This window comes from Macaca nemestrina, chromosome 7, assembly GCF_043159975.1.
Source record: "Macaca nemestrina isolate mMacNem1 chromosome 7, mMacNem.hap1, whole genome shotgun sequence".
Classification (NCBI taxonomy): Eukaryota; Metazoa; Chordata; class Mammalia; order Primates; family Cercopithecidae; genus Macaca; species Macaca nemestrina.
Window position 1 is genome coordinate 101,826,523 of NC_092131.1, and position 21,848 is coordinate 101,848,370.

General features: G+C 50.1%; 1 protein-coding gene and 1 non-coding gene across 2 annotated transcripts; one reads left to right on the forward strand and one right to left on the reverse strand.

The window, feature by feature from the left end:
• Nucleotides 1-1,519: 1,519 nt before the first annotated feature.
• LOC105488315 (actin related protein 2/3 complex inhibitor) lies at nucleotides 1,520-13,182 on the forward strand. The gene is made up of 6 exons (XM_011752240.3): nucleotides 1,520-1,721; nucleotides 3,647-3,722; nucleotides 6,381-6,513; nucleotides 10,835-11,041; nucleotides 11,441-11,604; nucleotides 13,008-13,182. The coding sequence occupies exons 1-6, from the start codon at nucleotides 1,630-1,632 to the stop codon at nucleotides 13,014-13,016; spliced, it is 681 nt and encodes a 226-aa protein (XP_011750542.2). The 5' UTR covers nucleotides 1,520-1,629; the 3' UTR covers nucleotides 13,017-13,182.
• A 4,613-nt stretch (nucleotides 13,183-17,795) lies between these two features.
• On the reverse strand, nucleotides 17,796-17,857 carry LOC112427810 (U7 small nuclear RNA). The gene has a single exon (XR_003019551.1). It is a non-coding gene; the product is annotated as a U7 small nuclear RNA (small nuclear RNA).
• Nucleotides 17,858-21,848: the final 3,991 nt, after the last annotated feature.

Consider the following 21,848-nt stretch of genomic DNA (forward strand, 5'->3'; position numbering starts at 1 on the left):
TGTAATCCCAGCTACTCGGGAGGCTGAGGCAGGAGAATCACTAGAACCTGGGAGACAAAGGTTACAGTCAGCCAAGATTGCACCACCACACTCCAGCCTGGGCAATATACCAAGACTCTGTCTCAAAAAAATAAAATAAAATATATAAAATTCATATATTCATCTTTATGCCAACCCAGTGGTAAGATATAATTTAAAAAAAAATTTTTTTTTTTTTTTTTTTTTTTTGAGACGGAGTCTCGCTCTGTCGCCCAGGCTGGAGTGCAGTGGCCTGATCTCAGCTCACTGCAAGCTCCGCCTCCCGGGTTCACGCCATTCTCCTGCCTCAGCCTCCCGAGTAGCTGGGACTACAGGCGCCCGCCACCTCACCCGGCTAGTTTTTTGTAGTTTTAGTAGAGACGGGGTTTCACTGTGTTCACCAGGATGGTCTCGATCTCCTGACCTCGTGATCCACCCGTCTCGGCCTCCCAAAGTGCTGGGATTACAGGCTTGAGCCACCGCGCCCGGCCTAAAAAATTTTTAATGGAGAAAGGGTCCCTTGAAAACAAAAGTGCCTAGGACCCAAGAAAGTCATGGGGTGTGTGTGTGTGTGTGTGTGTGTGTGTGTGTGTGTAGCAGGGAAGGGAGAAAGTGCTTGCTTCTTCCAACATTGACAGCTCATGCTGGACTCCTAGGCATCTGCCTGGCCACCACCCCCTTTAAATGCCGCCCCACCCCCACCGGGGTTACACCTGGCCTCCCTGAATGGGCCCACCTGCCCCGAGGTCTGGCACGAAGAAACCAAACAGAAGAACAAGATTCTTCAGCAATCCCAGGGTCAGAAGAATCTCCTGTACCAGGCTTGGAAAATGCACCTATGGACTATGACATACTTGGGCAAAGGGCACTGTGGGACCAGGGAGGAGTTCAGGAGCTGTGCGGGAAGAAGGAGGGAGGGCAATGCTATATTGTAAAAAGAGTGAGCTCGTTAAACTTTACAATCCTCCTGATACCGACCCCATTTTACAGAGGAAGAAGCATGGGCTCAGAGAGGTTGAGGATCTTGCCCAAGCTCACAGCTGGGATTCAAACTTAGGCGTCTCTGTTCTGACACCCATGCCCCAGCTCCCTGGTCACAGATCCCTGGGATGCCTGACTCAGCCATTGTAGGGCCGCCGGCAGGGCATAACGGACAGCTTCTAAGCTGACCACCCAATTCTCCCCAGTGGCTGTTCTCCATTCCTGCTTCCCAGAAACCCATCCTTCACGGGCTAATCCTACAAAGGATCTTCTTTAATAGGATCTCGGGGCCTCAATTTCCCTTGTTGCGTGTGCTGGGGCAGGAATCTTCCTCTAGGAATGAGGAAGAGAGAGAGACAAGAGAAAGGCATGGCCTTTCTGCCCCACTGTGCTAAGCCCCCAGCCAGGGTCCTCCCGGAAGCCCAACCCCTGCCGCGCGCGGCCTGGCGGGCAGGAATGGAGCTCGGTCCCTTTAAATCCCGCCGAGGAACGCCGGAGGGCCGGGCCGCGCCATTCCCGGATCCGCGGGCTGGGAATCGCTGGTCCCCAGCGCGTCCTGCAGCGCTTCCCGCGCCGCGCCCCCAGCCCGGTGCGCCGGCTCTGTGCGCGGGTGCCTGGGCGGTCGGGAGAATGAGCCGCATCTACCACGACGGCGCGCTTCGGAACAAGGCGGTGCAGAGCGTCCGGCTACCAGGGGCCTGGGACCCCTCCGCCCACCAGGGGTAGGCCTGGGCGCACGGCCTCGGGTCGGCCTCATCTGCCCCGGCTCGAACCCCGCTCCAGGATCGGGGGATGGGATGCGGGTGGAGAAAAACTGGGGTTGCCAAAGCCGCCTCTCCGCCTCCAGTCCACCCCTCCCAGCGCCCCTGCCACCGCGCCCGCCCTGCGACCCCATGACACAGATCAGCTTAAAGATCCCCGCATGTCCTCCTGCCCTTGAGAGAGGGTCGCGACCCCCAGACAGGTCTCCGAAGGCTGTGCTTCGCCTCACGCCGACCTCCGGCCCTACCCCACCCCCATAACTATAAACTCCAGCTGCTTGCCGCGCTGCTTTTGCACAGGCTCATGCGCTGCCCCAGAAGGGACACTGGCCGTGCTGTGGCGGGAACAGCGGGCGTGCTGGTCCAGAGCAGGGCCTGCCTGGGTGAGGAGGATTTGGAGGGCCAGGCCCAGTCGTCACAGGGTTATGAGGCAGAACGGACCATTCCATTTCCAATTGCACTAAAGAATTGTGCTAAGTGAAATAAGCCAGACACAGAAAGACAAATACTGTGTGATCTCGTATGTGGAATCTATAAAGGGGTGGAACCATAGAAACAGCAGAACAGACCGGGCGCTGTGGTTCACCGCTGTAATCCCAGCACTTTGGGAGGCCAAGGCAAGTGGATCACTTGAGGTTAGGAGTTTGAGACCAGCCTGATGGTGAAACCCTGCCTCTACTAAAAATACAAAAATTAGCGAGGCATGGTGGCAGGTACCTGTAATCCCAGCCATCTGGAAGGCTGAGGCATGAGAATCGCTTGAACCCGGGAGGTGGAGGTTGCAGTGAGCCAAGATTGTGCCACTGCCCTCCAGCCTGGGCAACGGAGGGAGACTCTGTCAAAAGAAAAGAAACAGTAGAGCAGTGAACAGTGATTGCCAGGGGATAGTGGATGGGAGTGGGGATGGGGGTGGGGAAATGATCAAGGGTACAAACTTTCAGTTACAGAATAAACAATTTCTGGGGATCTAATGTACAGCATGGGGTCTGGTGGGTGTGTTCATTAATTTGTGGTAATCATTACATAGTGTGTACTTAAATCATCACGTTGTGCACCTTGAATATATAGTCTTTGTCAGTTAAATATTTAGAAAAATAATTGCCCGGGGGGGTGGGGATGGATTGGATAGAGACAAGTTAGGTAGAGTTTTCACTTCCCACTCCCATCCCTCTTCCACTGTCATCTTCAGCTGTCCCCACCCTTCTCCATTTCTGTGGATGCAAAAAAGGAAGCCTCCAGGTTCTGCTTTTATGAAAACCAGAGTCAGGAAGCCAGGGGTCCACTTCCCCTCAGTGAAGGACTGTGTGATCTTGTGCTAGTCCCAGACTCCTGAGTTTTGGGTTCTTCACCTCTCAGAAATAACCTTTTCCTCGGATTAATGACCACCTGGATATGAATGAGAACAGGAATATGAGAGTGTTTAAAAACAGGTGGAAAGGGAAAATAGCTTATTGCAGCTTAGATACCTACCCTCACATTTGGCCCAATAAAAAAGTAAAATATTTTATATTTAGTAAGCACTTAATAGCTTACAAAACACCTTCACACACATGATCTTGTGTCATCATCAGAGGAGCAGAGTGAGGCGGCTGTTTTCCTCCCCATTTTGTAGATAAGACTGAGACTCTGGTTCCAATAACTCCCAGTGGCCTTGTAGGAGGGGGCCGTAACTTGATCTTAGGACAGCCTGACAAGGTTCCTCCTGGCATCTGGGCAATGCCCCAGCCTTTGGGACCCTTGCAGGGTTGGAGACCCCTGTGTAGGAAGCACGGGGAAGGGAACTGCTCAATACCCAGCCTGCTCAGGGTTGGGTGAATAGGAGACACAGGTGAGATTTCCTGAGGAGTGACAGAACCGACTATCCTTTCTTTCCCATTCATCCCCAGGGGAGATGGTGTCCTGCTGGAGGGAGAACTGATCGATGTATCTCGGCACAGCATCTTGGATGCTCATGGCAGGAAGGTGAGGATGCTTCCTCAGTGCTAGCTAGAAGGCATTGACTTCACGGTCGTTACCCACTGTGGCATCTCCTTGTGCTGGGTCCTTCCAGTACCATGAGTGGAGATTCTTGATGGGCTTAGAAAGCAAGTGGGAAGTAGGTCAGGAGATTTACAGCCAAATGGGACCACCAGCTGGAAGCAGAATAGTTTAAGGCTGTGTTGGGCAGCAGACAGGTGGGAGGGCCTGTGTTCTTGCCAGAAGAGCCTGGGTCATGGCTGAGAAGGCGGACCAGGCCATAAACCCCAGTCTTGCCTGAATGTAAACTCAGACACTGTCTGGGGCTTCAGTTCCCATGTTGATGTCCTGGCTGCCTTTGCCCTCTCAGCCTCCTGGGGTCATGCCCCGTGTCACCACCCCATCTCAGGTGTCTGTGGGTACACCTGGCATTCACCATCCACTACTAGCCTGTGTCTTTTTTCTGAGTGCTAGTTCTGACTTTCCATTCCCCTTTCAAATAGCCCCACCTAGATGTGCTGACCACCTTATCTCCTTGGTCTCTATAACTGACCTTGGTCTCTAAAAATGTCCCCTCCAGTAGGGCCAGAGCCCTGGTGCTACGTGGAGCCTGCATGTCCCTACTATACCCCACGAGAACACTCAGCACTATTTTCATGTCAGGTGGTATTTTGCTGCACCCTCCCCTCCTTAGCACACAGTCAGCAGGTGGGAACACCCCTCAGAGCCCCTAACCAGCCTGCCCAGGAGAGCCCAGCAGTGTCTCCATGCTGATATGGGGCTTACTTGCCTCAGCTGCCCTCAGGCAGGGCCTTCTCCTAGCCCCTCTTAAAACTTGCCTCCTCTGAGTTCCATTCCTGGTGACGGTTCAGTTGCCCTCCCAGCCACCAGGCTGCGAACCCTCACTGTCTCCTCCCCAGGAAAGCAATGCCAGGTCCCACTGGGCTCCTCCCTTGCCCATTCCTCCCCCTCCCCTGCCTTCCCTTCCTCTTTCCATGGCTGCTTACCTCAGATGGGCCCTCAGCCTGTCCTGATAAAACCTTGCACCTGTCCCTCTGCCTTCTGGCTGTCCCCAGAGCTCATCCCTGCCCTGCTGCCAACAGGACAAATGTCTTTCCAGAAATACATATCTGAGGGTCTCACTGCTGCTCAGAAACCTTTCAGGATTCCTTGTCCATCAGATAAAATCCAAACTCCAAATGCCAACTCAAGGCCTGTCCTGAACCAAGCTCACTTGCTTTCCCAGCCTGGGCTCCCAGAAGGCCTCCAGGTGCCCTGCGTGGCTCAAACATGCACAAGGGCCTCTTGACTTTTATTTCCTATACTGTCCCAGGCTTTTAATATTCTTCCTACGGCTTCTTATTCCCACAGTTGGCAGACTTCCTCACCCTCCAAGACTTCATCTTTATTGATTCTACCAGGAAGTGGCCACCTGTTCTTCAGGCCCTGGGAGCATTTCACCCACCTGCCTTGAACAACTGGCAAATAGCATTTACAACACACTTCACATTTGGCACTGTGCTTGCCCCTCTGTTATCTCGTTGAACCCTCATAATATTCTTAAACACAGACATCGCGTTATCCCCATGTGATGGGGAAACTGAGTGGCTTGTCCCACGCACTGCATCTGCTGGAAGGGGCAGAGTGGCTACACTCACCCAGGGCTCCTTTTCAGTGCCCTTTCCATTGTACCTTGGCAGTACCCATTCCTGCTCCATGGTATTTGGGGTCCTCGGACTTGGGTTATGGATTTTGTTTTGTTTTGTTTTTTTGAGATGTCACCCCGGCTGGAGTACAGTGGCATGATCTCAGCTTATAGCAACCTCCGCCTCCTGGTGTCAAGCGATTCTCCTGCCTTAGCCTCCTGAGTAGCTGGGATTACAGGAGCATGCTACCACACCTCGCTAATTTTTTATATTTTTGATAGAGACAGAGTTTCATCATGCTGGCCAGGCTGGTCTCGAACTCCTGACTTCAAGTGACCCACCCACCTTGGCCTCCCAGAGTGCTGGGATGACAGGCATGAGCCACCTTGCCTGGCCGAGTTATGATTTTCTTTCTTTTTTCTTTCTTTTCTTTCTTTCTTTTCTTCTTGAGATGGAATCTTGCTCTGTTGCCCAAGCTGGAGTACAATGGCATGATCTTGGCTCACTGCAACCTCTGCCTCCTGGGTTCAAGCGATTCTCCGGCCTCAGCCTCCTGAGTAGCTGGAATTACAGGCACCTGCCACCACGCCTGACTAATTTTTTGTATTTTTAGTAGAGACAGGGTTTCCCCATGCTGGCCAGGCTGGTCTTGAACTCCTGACCTCGTGATCCACCTGCCATGGCCTCCCAGAGTGCTGGGATTACAGGCGTGAGTCACTGCGCCCAGCCCAAGTTACGGTTTTCTGTATATACTCTTAGTCTTTGGCTGTGTGGAAGCCCTGGGCTTGCCCTGTTAGGAACTTCTAGCAGGGCTCATTATATGTGGCAGGTGCTCTTGTGAACCCATGAATGAATAAATATTTGGTGGGGTTGGGGCGTCTGTCTAGCTTGAACATCTTTTGGAGCTGAGGTGGGCTTCCAGGGTAGATGTGAGGTTGGCGGGGCTGCAGCCAGAGCCCAGAGTGTGTGTGTTGTGGGATGAGGCCGCCTCCCTCACTCTCTGTCTGCCTGGCCCCAGGAGCGCTACTATGTGCTGTATATCCGGCCCGGTCACATCCATCGCCGTAAATTCGATGCCAAGGGAAATGAAATCGAGCCCAACTTCAGCGCCACCAGGAAGGTGAACACGGGCTTCCTCATGTCATCCTACAGTAGGTATCCTCTGCCCTTCCTCCCTCCCTCAGGGCCCTCCTGCAGTGTGGCAGCCTTTGTCTTCTGAGCCTCTTGGCCCCTGGAAAGTGTCTTCTCATCCTGCTTGATGCTGAAGCCCCGTGTGCGGCCTGAGGCTTCCCCACCCACTCCTGGGGCTGGACTCCTTCCTGCCTCCCATTCACTCAGAGGATCCCCGTTTCCTCCCCTCCATCCCAGGGAGCAGGCTGGCCTTCCCACCTCCTGCCATTTCCTGTGTCTGGCAGAATCACCCACAAACCTGGCTTTGGGCTCTAACTGCCTTTGTGCAGAGCCCAGGCCAGGCCCTAGGTGGTCTCCGTTTTACTGCCCAAATCCTCATTTGGTTCTGGGCTCTTAGTCCATGCGTGTTATATAACAAAATAGCTTAGGCTGGGTGATTTATTAACAACAGAAATGTGTTTGTTTATTGTATTCGTAATTTAAAAATTTTTTATTTCTTTGTGCATTTTTAGTGGCTGGATTTTGCTATGTAGCCCAGGTTGGAGTATAGTGGCTATTCTCAGGTGCAATCATAGCACACTACAGTCTTCAAGTGATCCTCCCTCCTCAGCCTCCAGAATAGCTGGGACTGTAGGTGTGTGCCACCGCACCTGCTTAAGAACAAAAATGTCTTGCTTACAGTTCTGGAGGCAGGGAAGTCCAAGGTCAAGGTGCCAGCAGATTCGGTGTCTGGTGAGAGCTTGCTTTGTGCTTCAGAGACGGCGCCTTCTTGCTGAGTCCCACATGGCAGAAGGCAAGGCAGCTCTGTCTTCAACCTCTTCTGTAAAGGCACTCATCCCACTCATATGCCATGACCTTCTCACCTCATAAAGGACCCACCTCTTAATACTATCACGTTGGTGATTAAGTTTCAACGTATGATTTTTTTCTTTTTTAAAAAAATTTTAGGGTGAGTGCGGTGGGTCACGCCTGTAATCCCAGCACTTTGAGAGGCCGAGGTGGGTGGATCACTTGAGGTCAGGAGTTCGAGACCAGCCTGGCCAACATGGTGAAACCCCGTCTCTACTAAAAATACAAAAATTAGCTGGGCATGGTGGCAGGCGCCTGTAATCCCAGCTACTTGGGAGGCTGAGGAAAGAGAATTGCTTGAACCCTGGAGGTGGAGGTTGCAGTGAGCCGAGATCCCACCACTGCACTCTAGCCTGGGCAACAGAGTGAGACTCTGTCTCAAAAAAATAATAGTAATAATAATAATAATAATAATAATAATACTTTTCAGTGGCCACTTTACTTCTAGGCATTACGTCCATACTCCGTCAGTGGAGGAAAGACAGCTGAGTTTGTCTCTTTGTTTTTCTTTTCTTTTCTTTTTCTGTCTGAGACAAAGTCTGGCTCTGTCACCCAGGCTGGAGTGAGTGGCTCGATCTTGGCTCACTGCAACCTCCACCTCTCAGGCTCAAGTGATTCTCCTGCCTCAGCCTCCTGTCAACATATGAATTTTGGGGGATACATTCTGACCATAGCAGACCCTCCATGATCTTGTTCTTCTTCCTAATTTTGTCTCTGGTAGGGCCTCTTTGCTGTCTGCCCCTGGGTGAGAAGGTTTTGAGGTTGAGTGGGACGCCATCACTTTATTCATTCATACCTTCAGTTACTCATTGACTCTCTGAACATTAGGGATCATCTATATCATGTGCCAGCCCTTGTGCCACATACTGAGGGGTCCAGGGATGAACAAAACCCAGTCGTATACTTGAAATGTTCTCGGTCCAGTAGAGGAGATAGAGAGGCCTGGGCCTGGATCCTGTGAAGGGTGCTGAGCCCAGGCAGGCATGACTGGGGACGCCCTGGAGCAGGGAATACCAGGACTGAATCCTGAAAGATAAGCAGAGGTCAGCCAGGTGCCAGGGATTTGCAGGGTGTTTCAGAGAGGCAGAGGGTGCCCAATGCCTGGAAGTTGAAGAGTTCCTGACCCAGGTATGAGAAGCCATGCAGGGCAGGCAGCAGGAAGAGCAGGCACTGAGGAGCTCAGCTCTAACCGAGGGTGCAGGGCAGCCCTGTAGTGAGTGGTTTTAAGTAGGCAAGTGACATGATCAGGTCTGTGTTTGAAAATCCCCAGGGAGGCAAATAGCCTGGAGCCCAGCGAGGCCTGTGAAGAAGCTGTTATGGTCACCTAGGACAGAGATAAGAAGGCCAGGATTAAGGACCTGTCAGTGGGGGTACAGAGACTGGAGCAGCTCAAGCTAGAGGAGGCACAGTGGCCTGTTGGCTTGGCTATTGGGGAGGAAGAGGAAGGAGTCGTGATGACACCAGAGGTTGGGCATGGGTGCCAGGCTCAGGGGAATGGAGGAGTGAGAGGTTTGTGTAGAGGAGATCTGTTTGGAACACACTGAGTTTGAGTTGCCAGGAGCACTGCTGGGTAGAGGTCCACTGAGGCCTTGGAGGACAGTTCTAGAACTTGGGGAGAGAACTGGGCTGCAGCACATTGAGAGTATTGAAGCTACGGAAGTGGACCAAGTTACCCAGGAGGAGAAAAGAAGTGGGCCCAGGAGGTTGTCTTGGGAAACAGCAACAACGGGAGGTGGATGGAGAAGGAAGAGCAGGAGATGGAGCCACTGAAAGGTCCGAGGGATGGGGAAGGTGTCATGTCTCTAAAGCCCCTTGAAGCCAAGGGGAACAGGCGTGAGGAGCTAACAATGGGGTCAGGCACTGCCCAAGGGTTAGTTAGGTCTGAGATATGGAGCATCCAAGAGGTTTGCCGGTTAAGAGCTCACCGGTGACTCTGGTGGGGGTACATGGGGTCTGGAGCAGTAGGTGTCAAAGCGAGAATGCAGGAAGGCCTTGAGGAAAGGTCAAGGAGTAGGGAGAGAGAGACAGGTCCTCAGGAGGTGGGAAGGGGTCTGCAGCCCAGATGGAGGAGCTGGCTTGAGGCAGGAGGAGAGGCCTCCTATCCTTTGAGACTGAAGAAAAGAGGAGATGTTTTGTGTGGTCAGAAGTGAGTTGATGGCTTGGCGTGGTGGCTCACGCCTGTAATCCCAGCACTTTGGGAGGCTGAGGTGGATGGATCACCTGAGGTTGGGAGTTTGAGACCCTCCTGGCCAACATGGTGAAACCCCGTCTCTACCAAAAATACAAAAATTAGCCAGGTGTGGTGGCGCACACCTGTAATCCCATCTATTCGGGAGGCTAAGGCAGGAGAATTGCTCAAACCCAGGAGGCAGAGGTTGCAATAAGCTGAGATTGTGCCACTGCACTCCAGCCTGGGTGACAGAGCGAGACTCCATCTAAAAAAAAAAGTGAGTTGACAGGTAAGTGGTGTCAGGGAAGTGAGAGGCCCCACTTGATGGCTTCTGTTACCTTGCAAAGAAGGTGAGATGCTCTGTCTAGCCGGTGTCGGGCAGAGGGCTGAGGAGAATGGAGCGGTCCTGTGGGGGCAGCCACCTGTGCAGTCCCAGAAGGCATCCCTGACAGAGGTCGGCTGAGGTTGTACCCCATGAATGAAATGTGCTCCATGAAATGTGTTCATGGGTTGACAGGGATGTTCTTCAGCAAAGTGCAGCCACCTGGGCTTGGCGTGGCGCAGGCAGCCTGTGGGACAAGCTCCGGGATTGCTGTGCTGGGGCGTGGCCTTGTGAACACCCAGCCCTGTGAGGCTGGGCCCACTTCACAGTCCAGGAGTGCCCCTCCCCTAATCCAGCACCTGGATTTAGGACTCCTCCCTTACCCCACGAACTCTGCCAGGAACAGGAAAGAGGAGGGGGACTACCAGAGTTTACTCCTGGTTCCAGTAGACCTCACCCCAGCCAAGGAGACCCTGAGGGCTTGGACAGAACCCTTCCTGGCCACCGGGGTCTCAAGATGGAATTGTGTTGGGGTGCTTTGAATCCTGCCTCCTCTACTACTATGTGACCTTGAGCTAATTACTGAACTTCTCTAAGCCTTGGTTTTCTCATCTGTAAGATGGGAATAGTGAAAACATATGAACGCTCACTGAGGCGTCCACATGCCAGGCGCTGTGCTACGTGCTTTATTTCCTTTATATGTCATGTCAGTCCTGTCAGGTAGGTACCGATTTTATCCTATTTTTCGGGTACAGAGAGGTGATGTAACTTGTCCAAGTTATTGTGGAGCCCAGATCTGCACCAGGCTGCCTGTCCCCAGCCCATGCCTGTCCGCCTCTGCTGTGGAGTTCCTTGTTGAGGACTCGCAGAATGGGCACTGAGTCCCAGCCTCCGGGTGACTGAGCTTGGAACCACTCAGCCCTCACCTGGCTCTTGAGAGGCCCTGCGGAAGTGCTTGCTGCCACAGTGATAATGACCCTCCTGTGCTCTGTGCCTGCAGAGGTGGAAGCCAAGGGGGACACTGACAGGCTCACGCCCGAGGCGCTGAAGGGGCTGGTCAACAAGCCAGAGCTGCTGGCACTGACAGAGAGCCTCACCCCCAACCACACAGTGGCGTTCTGGATGCCTGAGTCGGAGATGGAGGCAATGGAGCTCGAGCTGGGGGCCGGGGTACGGCTGAAGACTCGGGGCGATGGTCCCTTCCTGGGTGAGCAGTGCAACCCTCACTGTGGCCCACCATTCCTGTGTGGCCCATGGGAGCTTTCGGCCTCCCTAATGTCTAGAGCTCATGGGAGCAGGCAAGGTCTGGCCTCCGTGGGGACACAACCAAGCCCCGGAGATTTACTCCTAAATCCCTGCACAGGTGCCCTAGGGCCATTAGGCTCGACAGCCTGGATCCCCAGGTGCCACCCAATCCCATGGTTCCTGTGAGCGACCTCTCCCCACCATACCTTGGGGGTCCCACCCAGGGATTCACTGACCACATCTAGGCCTGGAAAAAACAGTGGCTTAACTCAGGCCTAGGGGACCCCACCACAATGGGCCCAGCCCTCGCTATGTTTCCACCACAGGGACAGAGGACATTCAGCTTCATCTCTTCTTTCAGATTCACTGGCCAAACTTGAGGCTGGAACAGTGACAAAGTGTAATTTCGCTGGTGATGGAAAGACAGGGGCATCCTGGACAGACAACATCATGGCCCAAAAGTGTTCGGAGCGGGCTGCAGCGGAGATCCGAGAGCAGGGGGACGGGGCAGAGGACGAGGAGTGGGTAGGTCAATGGGGAACTGTGCACCTGGTGTTGGTGCAGTTGAATCTCCTGGCAGGAGTATGGTACATACTGGTTGAGGTTGTGGCTAGGATGAGAAGATGACAGAAGAATCTTACCCCCCAGCTTTAGTGGAATTCTGTGAAACACCTGGGAGTGTGTTAGCATCAGGAAAATTCCTTTAAGGTATGAAGAATGACAACCTGGGACCTTCCTTGTAGGTGGCTGTGAACCTAACTATGCCCCAAAGATTCCCAAGTGGTAGGAAGAAGGGGGTGCAGAGGGATATTAATGATGATCATTAAGTCTCAAAACATCTCTACTTCAGGTGAATATATTAACAATGCTGAAGCAGTTGAACAACTGAATGCGTAGTTTTTCCTCCTTTGGTTTGGGCTGCTTGCCTGAAGTGTCTGGAGAATGGCTGACCTGGTCCTTACTGGTTTTTCTTTTGCTGAGAGTCAGTCCCCTCATTGATCCTCAGCCTATTCACAGTTGCTTTTCTTTTCATTTCTTTTCTTTTTTTTTGGAGACGGAGTCTTATTCTGTTGCCTAGGCTGGAACGCAGTGGCATGATCATGGATCACTACAGCCTCAAACTCCTGGGCTCAAGTGATCCTCCCACCTCAGCCTCCCAAGTAGCTGGAACTATAGGCATGCATCACCATGCCTGGCTAATTTTTTTATTTTTTGTAGAGACAATGTCTTGCCATGTTGCCCAGGTTCACAGTTGTTTTTCTGAAATATATTTTACCCAAAGAGTTGAATTGATGTCAAAAGGCCCCCAAATGCACACTTATTATTTTATTTTATTTTTTCGATATGGAATTTCACTCTTACTGCCCAGGCTGGAGTGCAATGGTGTGATCTCAGGTCACTGAAACCTTTGTCTCCCAGGTTCAAGTGATTCTCCTGCCTCAGCCTCCCAAAGTGCTGGGATTACAGGCATGTGCCACCTTGCCTGGCTAATTTTGTAGTTTCAATAGAGACGGGGTTTCTCCATGTTGGTCAGGCTGGTCTCGAATTCCCGACATCAGGTGAACCACCAAAGTGCTGGGATTATGGGCTTGAGCCACCACACCTGGCCTCAAAATGAACATTTAAAGCAAAGAAGTCACAGAAAAATGCTCTATCTAGGTGATGGAGATTATTTTTGCCAGAGAAAGCAAGGGCACACAGATGAGAGTGTCTGAATTCCTTTTTGTCTTCATAAAGCAAGTCTTGGACTGAAAAACAGTCTAAGAGCTGTTGGAGCTGCCAGGCTAGCTCTAATGAGGGTAGGCCCAGGCAAGCACTCATGGGCCCTACAGGTACCACGCGATTGAACCCTTGTTTGTCTGATAACTTGCAGCGACGTTTATGACATGTGCTCTCTCTGTATCTCTTTACCCCTTGGATTTCTCCAGGATGACTGAGGGATGTGGCTGCCTCCGGGGGCACCAGCACCTTCTGTAGCATTGTTGAGAATTTCGTCCATGAACTTCTACTCTGGAGCTGGAGAGAACAGTCAGCCAAGTCTTACCTGGTTCTTCCCCACAGCCACCTTGAAATACTCTTTGAACAAGCTCTGCTAAAACCAAACCCATGACCACTGTGTTGGTGGTGGGGCCCCATGCTGTGGCTCACGGAGGGCCCCTCCCTGCATGTGAGTCTAGCCTTCCTAGACATTACATGATGACCCTTTAAAAAAAAATTAGAGGCCGGGTGTGGTGGCTCAAGCCTGTAATCCCAGCACTTTGGGAGGCTGAGGCGGGTGGATCATGAGGTCAGGAGATCGAGACCATCCTGACTAACATGGTGAAACCCCGTCTCTACTAAAAATACAAAAAACTAGCCTGGCGTGGTGGCGGGCGCCTGTAGTCCCAGCTACTCGAAGGCTGAGGCGGGAGAATGGCGTGAACCCGGGAGGCGGAGCTTGCAGTGAGCCGAGATCACGCCACTGCACTCCAGCCTGGGCGACACAACGAGACTCCGTCTCAAAAAAAAAAAAACAAAAAAAAAATTAGAGATGGAGGTCTCACTGTGCTGCTGAGGCTGGTCTCAAGCTCCTGGACTCAAGCAATCCACCCACCTCCACCTCCCAAGGTGTTGGGATTACAGGTGTGAGCCACCGCACCCAGCCTCATGTTGACCCTCGCCCTGGATAGCAGCCTGGTTTTTGGAGGCAGGTGGTGGGAGAGACCCTAGGGCAGCCCGAGAGTAACTGGACCTGGTATTGGTGCAGAATGGGGAATATCCCTTGTCTAAATGCAGAGCAGCTGAGAGAAGTTAGCGGGGCTCTTCCTCTGTTCTCATTGTTTCCTGCTTTCCTTCCCTACCGGCCCCCTCCTTAGCACTCCATGTTGTAGCCTCTACTATCCCGCTTCAAGCCTCCGTGTCCCCTGTACCTTCCCCCCGCCTCCCAAGTTGCCAGGTCTTTATTCCCCCATTGATCCCATGCCACCTCGGGGGTTCCTGTCGTCTGACATCCCTGGCTGCTTTCCTGGTAGATGGCATTCCCAGAGAGGCCAACAGCATTCCCAGAGAGGCCAACAGCGTTCCCAGAGAGGCCAACAGTGTTCCTAGGTGTGGCTGGCTGGTCTGCATCTCTCAGACTCACTCTGCCAGGCTACAGTTTTGAGAATACCTTTTTTGTTGTTGTTTTATACCTGGAGGACTTTTTATGAATGAGCAAATCTTCAGAAAGGAATTCCTCCACCCTTACTGGGTTATTGTCAGGTGTAAACAGCCTTTCAGCTGAGCAATGTTCCTAGGAGAAGGAAGCCATTTATCCTGGGTCGTGAACATTGCCTTTTTGGGTGGTATACCCACACCCAGATCTGTGAAGAGACCTGGAGTTGAAGTCTCCATGTCATCAGGACTTTGGCATGTGGATCTTGCTTGACTTGGGAAAAGAGAGGGTGGTGGTGAACTAATAATTATGGAGTGCCCCTAATGTGTCAAACACAATGCTGGATGATTTCCATGATAATAATGACTCATACTTGTGCTAAGCACTTGTGATATCTTACTTGTCACAACAGTCCATGAGGTACTGATTATCCCCATTTTTTCATGAGACTAAAGCTCAGAGCTCTAGGATAGTATACAGTGGCAAGAGGAATTTACACCCAAGCACCCAGATTTCAAAGCCCACATTCTTAACTACTGGACTATTCATATTACAGAGCAGGAAAAGGGTCTCAGAGAGGTTAAGCAACCTGCCCAGAGTCACACAGCTAATGAGTAGCAGAATCAGGATTCAAACCCAGAGCTGTCAAAAGCAAATCTTATGTTCCTTCCACTGTCCCCTGCTTCCTTACTTTTAAGAAAGGTCGGCTGGGCGCGGTGGCTCACGCCTGTAATCCCAGCACTTTGGGAGGCCGAGGCGGGCAGATCACAAGGTCAGGAGATCGAGACCACGGTGAAACCCCGTCTCTACTAAAAATACAAAAAATTAGCCGGGCGCGGTTGTGGGTGCCTGTAGTCCCAGCTACTCGGGAGGCTGAGGCAGGAGAATGGCGTGAACCTGGGAGGCGGAGCTTGCAGTGAGCCGAGATCGCGCCACTGCACTCCAGCCTGGGCGACAGAGCGAGACTCTGTCTCAAAAAAAAAAAAAAAAAAAAAGAAAGGTCTTGGAAACGGGGCCAGAAGACGTGGTAGCCACTTCACTGGTGTTCTGTGTCTGAATGGGACTTTCTCACAGGCAGGCCATGCTGGGACCTCAACCATGGGGGTGGCCAGGGAGGTGGTTGAGCAGAAGGATAGCTGGGGACACTGACTGGGGGTAGAGTCACCCAGTGTCTTTAGTCATCCTGCTATCTAAAGCACTGTGCCCAAAGGGTATGGCAAACTTATATGGACAGGTCACCATTCCAAACAAGGAGGCCCAGTGTGTCAATAGGAGAGGTCCTAAAGCAACAAAAAAGGTGGGGTGTCTTGGAGGGGCTTCAGAAAGGGAAAGGCCATTGTGTCTGGAGCTCAGAGAATGGGGGCTGGTGTTTGAAATGAAGCTGGAGATTGGGCATGGCATCCTCACGCATTTGGGGACTTTACCCTTAACATCCTGGAAGCCAGTGATACCATGAAGAGTGAGATCTGATCTATGTTTCAAAGGTCACTTGACTACAGAGCAACTGGAGGCGAGGAGCTCCTTTAGGAGACTGCTGCAGTTGCCTGGGTGAGAGGCTAGAGGGTTTGGGCTATAGCAGTGGCAGGGGAGATGACAAGAAGAGAATGGTTTCAGGGGCATTCAGGGGGCAAAATCAACAGGACCTGGGGGGAGACGAAGGGGTCAAGAATGATGCCCAGATTCTGGGTGAGTGGCAGTGCTGTGGTGCACAAGTAGTGATGTTATGGTTCTGGGTGACCTGCTGTTTAGGAGGAGCCCAGCCTGTGGCTAAGAAGTATAGAGAACTGAAACCAGCTCCCTAGGGATGGGAAAACCAAGTGGGCTGATGATAAGAACAGGGCCCCAGGGCCGGGTGCAGTAGCTCACGCCTGTAATCTCAGCACTTTGGAAGGCTGAGGTGAGCAGATCACTTGAGGTCAGGAGTTTGAACGCAGCCTGACCAACACAGTGAAACCCCATCTCTACCAAAAAATACAAAAAGTAGCCGGGCATGGTGGCACGTTCCTGTAGTTCCAATGCCTTGGGAGGTTGAGGCATGAGAATTTCTTGAACCCAGCAGGTAGAGGTTGCAGTGAGCTGGGCGACAGAGTGAGACTCTGCCTCAAAAAAGGAAAAAAAAGAAAGAAAGAATAGGGTCCCAGGCTCAGCAGGTAGGAAAACTGATGCAAAATCCTATTCCCTAGGGCTAGGGACTAGGAAGGGAGAAGATGGGAAGCTGCTGTGGCTCAGAGGCTACGTGGGCATCTACATGGGCAGATGGTGAGGCCAAAGCCCCTGATTTTGCTGCACCTCCTGCCCTGGTCAGGACTGGCTCAGGCATTAGGGCAGGCCCAGCCAGGGCAGGAGCCTTCCTAGATACACTTGTGGGGAGCTGAGCAAATATGGCAGGGCTGAAACCTTGCTTTCAGGGGCCCCCATGTGGCTGGCAGGGGCAGCTTTCAGAAGCTAGACTGGATCCTATTACTCCCCAGATGAAAAGTTCAAATTCCTTAATACAACTCAGAGCTCATCACAACGTCACAACCCTCCTCTCTTGGCTCGCTTCCTCCTTAAGAGCTCTGCGGCGATCCCTTCAGACCAGCTCGAGGGATATTCCACAGGTTGTTAATAGGGCTAGAAACAAAAAGCGGTGGTGTTTCTATGATCTAATTTGTTGGGACAAACGTAATGTTAAACTCAAACATTTCTGTAGGATTTCCCAGAGCTTTTACTATACTAACATTTACTGTAACTCTTCAGGACAGGGTATGATTAAGTATTTCCCACATTTCTTTGGTCATAGAACCCGTTTTTGTGAGGAGCATTTCATGGGACAGCTGCTCTGAGAAACAGTTTGGGAAGGGCTGTGTTGGTCCCATGGAGGGGCTGGCTGTTTCCGGAGCAGGCCACTCTCCCACTTCCATCGCCTTGCCTGGACTCTTCTTATTGGGAGCTCCCTTTCCTCTATCCATCTGAATTTCTTTTCTTCCACCAGTGTCCAGCTTGCCTTTCACCATGGGCCTAATAATGGAAATTGACAGTTATTTTGTATCTTCAAACAGAACCAAGAAAATCCTCTGAGCTTCATTCATATGGGAATTTTTTTTTTTTTTTTTTTTTTTTTTTTTGAGATGGAATTTCACTCTTGTTGCCCAGGCTGGAGTGCAATGACTCAATCTCGGCTCACTGCAACCTCTACCTCCCGGGTTCAAGAGATTCTCTTGCCTCAGCAGGAGTGTTACCATAATCCCAAGTAGCTGGGATTATAGGCATGTGCCACCACACCCAGCTAATTTTGTATTTTTAGTGGAGATGGGATTTTACCATGTTGGGTAGGCTGGTCTTGAACTCCTGACCTCAGGTGATCCATGCTCCTCGGCCTCCCAAAGTGCTGGGATTACAGGCATGAGCCACTGTGCCCGAACGATATAGGAAGAATTTTTGAGGGACTAAACTAATCTCCATAAATAGCAATGCACTTAGGAAATATATTTAAAGGGGAAAAAAAACTCATAGTTTCACTCAGTCATGTTCATAATTTTTAGTGTTTGGGTTTTTTAGCATGTAATTTGTGTACATAGTTTTGGTTTCTGTAAACTTGCATAGGGGTTTTCTGGTACAAACTGGAAAACCTGCTAGACAAATTCTAAAACATCTGTAATACTTGTACGTAGTTGTTGTAACACTATGCCCACACATAAAATTTGATATTACTTTTTCGATTAATGTTACATAATCACTTTCCATATTGCTACATAGTCTTTGTAACCATTTTTCTTTCTTCTTTTTTTTGAGATGGAGTTTCACTTTTTTTGCCCAAGCTGGAGTGCAATGGCGCGATCTTGGCTCACTGCAACCTCTGCCTCCCAGGTTCAAGCTATTCTGCTGCCTCAGCCTCCCTAGTAGCTGGGATTACAGGCACACACCACCACGCCCAGCTAGTTTTTTGTGTTTTTAGTAGAGACGGGGTTTCACCATGTTAGCCAGGCTTTTCTTGAACTCCTGACTTCAAGCGATCCTCCCACCTCAGCCTCCCAAAGTGCCAGGATTACAGGCATGAGCCACCATGCCCACCTGCAACCATTATTTTTAAGATTGCTACCACTGGATAGTTCCGTCATGGTCCAACTTTTGGATATTTAAATTGATCCCTGTGTGGCTAACAGGATTGTTTCCAAAAATGTTGAAAATTATATAGTTCCCTTAATTCCCCACCTCTAACTATATTTTTGGGTTATTTCTTTAGGAGCAGATTCCCAGGAGTCATATTACTGAGAATCTAGAAATCTTTTGTAAAGTTCTTGTTATATTGCCAAATTGCTTCCCAAAAGAGTTGTTCTAAACCATAATTTCACCAGCAATGTAGGGGAGAACCATTTTTATGCTGCCCTTGTCAGAATTGGGTATGAAAACATTTTAAAAATGATTTTGGATAAGGTGAAAATTATATATATACACACACACACACAGAGTTTTTTTTTTGAGCCGGAGTCTCACTCTGTTGCCCAGGCTGGAGTGCAGTGGTGCGACCTCGGCTCACTGCAACCTCCGTCTCCCAGGTTCACGCCTTTCTTCTGCCTCAGCCTCCCGATTAGCTGGGACTACAGGCACCCACCACCACGCCTGGCTAATTTTTTTGCGTTTTTAGTAAAGACAGGTTTTCACCATGTTAGATAGGATGGTCTCAATCTCCTGACCTCATGATCCACCCGCCTCAGCCTCCCAATGTGCTGGGATTACAGGCGTGAGCCACCGCACCCGGCCTATTTTAATATATTTTAATTTGCCTTTCCCCCCACTTATAGTGAGCTTAAACATTTTTTCCTTTTCCTAGCTGTATTTCTCCCTTTGTTATTCAGTTTTTTTGTCCATTTATCTACTGGGGAGATGGGGAGTGATACCTCTTTATCAGAGTTATTTGTATTTTAAATGTAACCATTTGCCATATTTTAATGATTTTTCCATTAAATAATTCTTTTCATAAAAAAATCTTTGTATATCTGTTGATGTTTTGTGATTTTTATTGCTTCTAAGCTAATGCAGATTTTTGGATATTATTCAATTTCGTTTTCTTCTATTTAGGTTATTATCTGGTTTTATACTTAACTACTTATTTTCAAATTGCTAACCAGTTTATCCTAATAGTATTTACTGAATTCCTTCCCACTCCTACATCACATATTAAAATTATTTTGTGCCTAAATTATTTATAGTATTTCAGTTAGTCTTCCTATAATTACAATTTGAACCATCAAAGTAGGTTTTAATAGTTGGCAGAGCTAGTTCTTCATAATTCTGTTTCAGAATTTTCTTTGATATTTTTCCTCAACATTTTAAACATTTTTTGTCAAGTTTCAGTGCAACTGACTTTGGGTTTTTATTTCTTTAAAAACTGGGCCATGCCAAGTGCAGTGGCTCACGCCTGTAATCCCAGCACTTCGGGACACTGAGATGGGTGAATCACTTGAGGTCAGGAGTTTGAGACCAGCCTGGCCAGTGTGGTGAAACCCCATCTCTACTAAAAATACAAAAATTTGCTGGGCATGGTGGCATGCGCCTGTAATCTCAGCTACTGGGGAGGCTGAAGCAGGAGAATTGTTTGAACCCGGGAGACGGAGGTTGCAGTGAGCCAAGACTGTGCCACTGCACTCCAGCCTGGGCAACAGAGGCTCCATCTCAAACAAACAAACAAAAACAAAAAAACGCTGGACCAGGCATTGTGGGGGTTTGGGAGGCTGAGGCTGGAGGATCGCCTGAGGCCAGCAGTTTGAGGTTACAGTGAGGTATGACTGTGCCACTGCACTCCAATCTGGGTAAGACCCTGTCTCTGAAAAAACAAACAAGCAAACCCCAAAACTCTGGCTGCAAAAGTAGCACATATTTCTTTGAAGGAATAAAAGGAAAACTTGATAATCCTACCACCCAAAGATGTTTTAAAATCACTTATGTGGTACTCAGTTATGTGCCATGCACTGTTCCAAGTGCTTACAAATATTATAATAACTCCTTTTGTGTTTATAACAACTGTCTGCAGTCAGTAGACTCATTTTCCAGTTTAGGAAACTGATATTACACCTTTTCTACAGATGAAGAAACTTGCCCAGGGTGCCCAGGCAGTCCGCAGAACCATGCTTTGAATCAGGGCAGTGTGGTTCCAGGGGCCTGTACAAATCAAACCACCCTGACTCTGCCATTCCATCGGATACATTATTCATATTTTGGTGTATTTGCCGCCAATCTTGTGTAAAGTGGGTTGTCCCTGTGCATACTTCGTGTAATCTTTTGGCTTAACAGATGTCATGAACACTTCTGTATCATAAATCTTTCCCAGCATGATTTTTATTAGCTATTTAATATTTCTCATATTCATGTAGAACAATGCACTTAACCAATTTCTCATTTTTGTAATAATTTTTTTCCCGTTTTCCCCTGTAATAACACTGCTGAGATATATATTTTTTTCTTCTTCTTTTTTTTTACTGTTCTAAAGATACTCTGGCAGAAATGTATGTTCCTGAGGCTAAATCTTTTCACACATCCACAATCATTTTATTATAAATTCCAGAGCTGGAAACACTGAGTCTAATGTTAAATAAATACATATATATATATATATAGAGAGAGAGAGAGAGAGAGAGAGAGAGAGAGAGAGAGAGAGTTTTGTTTTTGGAGACAGAGTCTCGCTCTGTCGCCCAGGCTGGAGTGCAGTGGTGCAATCTCGGCTCACTGCAACCTCCGCCTTCCGGGTTCAAGCCATTCTCCTGCCTCAGTCCCGGGACTAAGTATCTGGGTATCTGAGTCCCAAATATCTGGGACTACAGTCGCGCGCCACCACACCCGGCTAATTTTTGTAATTTAGTAGAGGCGGGGTTTCACCATGTTGGCCAGGCTGGTCTCGAACTGCTGACCTCAAGTGAGCCACCCGCCTCAGCCTCCCAAAATGCTGGGATTACAGGCGTGAGCCCCCGGGCCTGGACTGTTACATATTTTAAAGGCTTCTGATCCATATTGCCAAAAAGTCCTCTGGATCGATTTGCAGCTGTATCCGCTGCTCCATCTGCAGTATACGAACGTGCTCCACCTTACCCACACTGGGTCATTAAAAGAACAAGCAAAAATAAGAACTTGATTGATTTGGGATTTTAAAGGAAATGCACTAAAAATTCTTTAATTCCACCATTCACCGTCTACCATGGAGGAACAGCCCATATGCACGGAGAGACAGCTACGTAATTCACTGCAGCATTGTAATACTGAAAAATAAAAATGAACGAAACGTTCCTTAACCGAGGAACGGCCGAACGACCGGCGTCTCCACTCCGCGGAACGTTCTGCGAGCGCTAAGGGGAAGGCGGGAGTACAGGTTTTGGAGCGGACGGTGAGAAAGGCAAGCTCGCGCCGCCTCTCTGTGTTGGCAACCCGGCTGGTGGTCAAGTTTCGGCTTCTGGGGCCAGCTGTCGGTCTTGGCGAGGGATATAGATCCGGATTCGCATCCTGACCGGCCAACCGACGCTGGTCGAGGTGACCACGCTCCTGGGCACCCGCACCTGCAGTCCGCAGGGGACCCCGCCGCCTTCTCCAGGGCGTCAAAGAGGCCGGAACCTTGGGTGCTAGGGCTCCTGGGTGCCGGGGCCAAGTTTCCGAGTGCCGCTCTCAG

What these genes read in the sequence shown, in the direction of transcription:
- LOC105488315 (XM_011752240.3), top strand. Translation starts at nt 1,630, where the DNA reads ATGAGCCGCATCTACCACGACGGCGCGCTTCGGAACAAGGCGGTGCAG. An exon ending in TGGATGCTCATGGCAGGAAG is followed by an intron (nt 3,723 to 6,380) that starts GTGAGGATGCTT and finishes GCCTGGCCCCAG; the next exon opens with GAGCGCTACTATGTGCTGTA. An exon ending in GGGCGATGGTCCCTTCCTGG is followed by an intron (nt 11,042 to 11,440) that starts GTGAGCAGTGCA and finishes CTCTTCTTTCAG; the next exon opens with ATTCACTGGCCAAACTTGAG.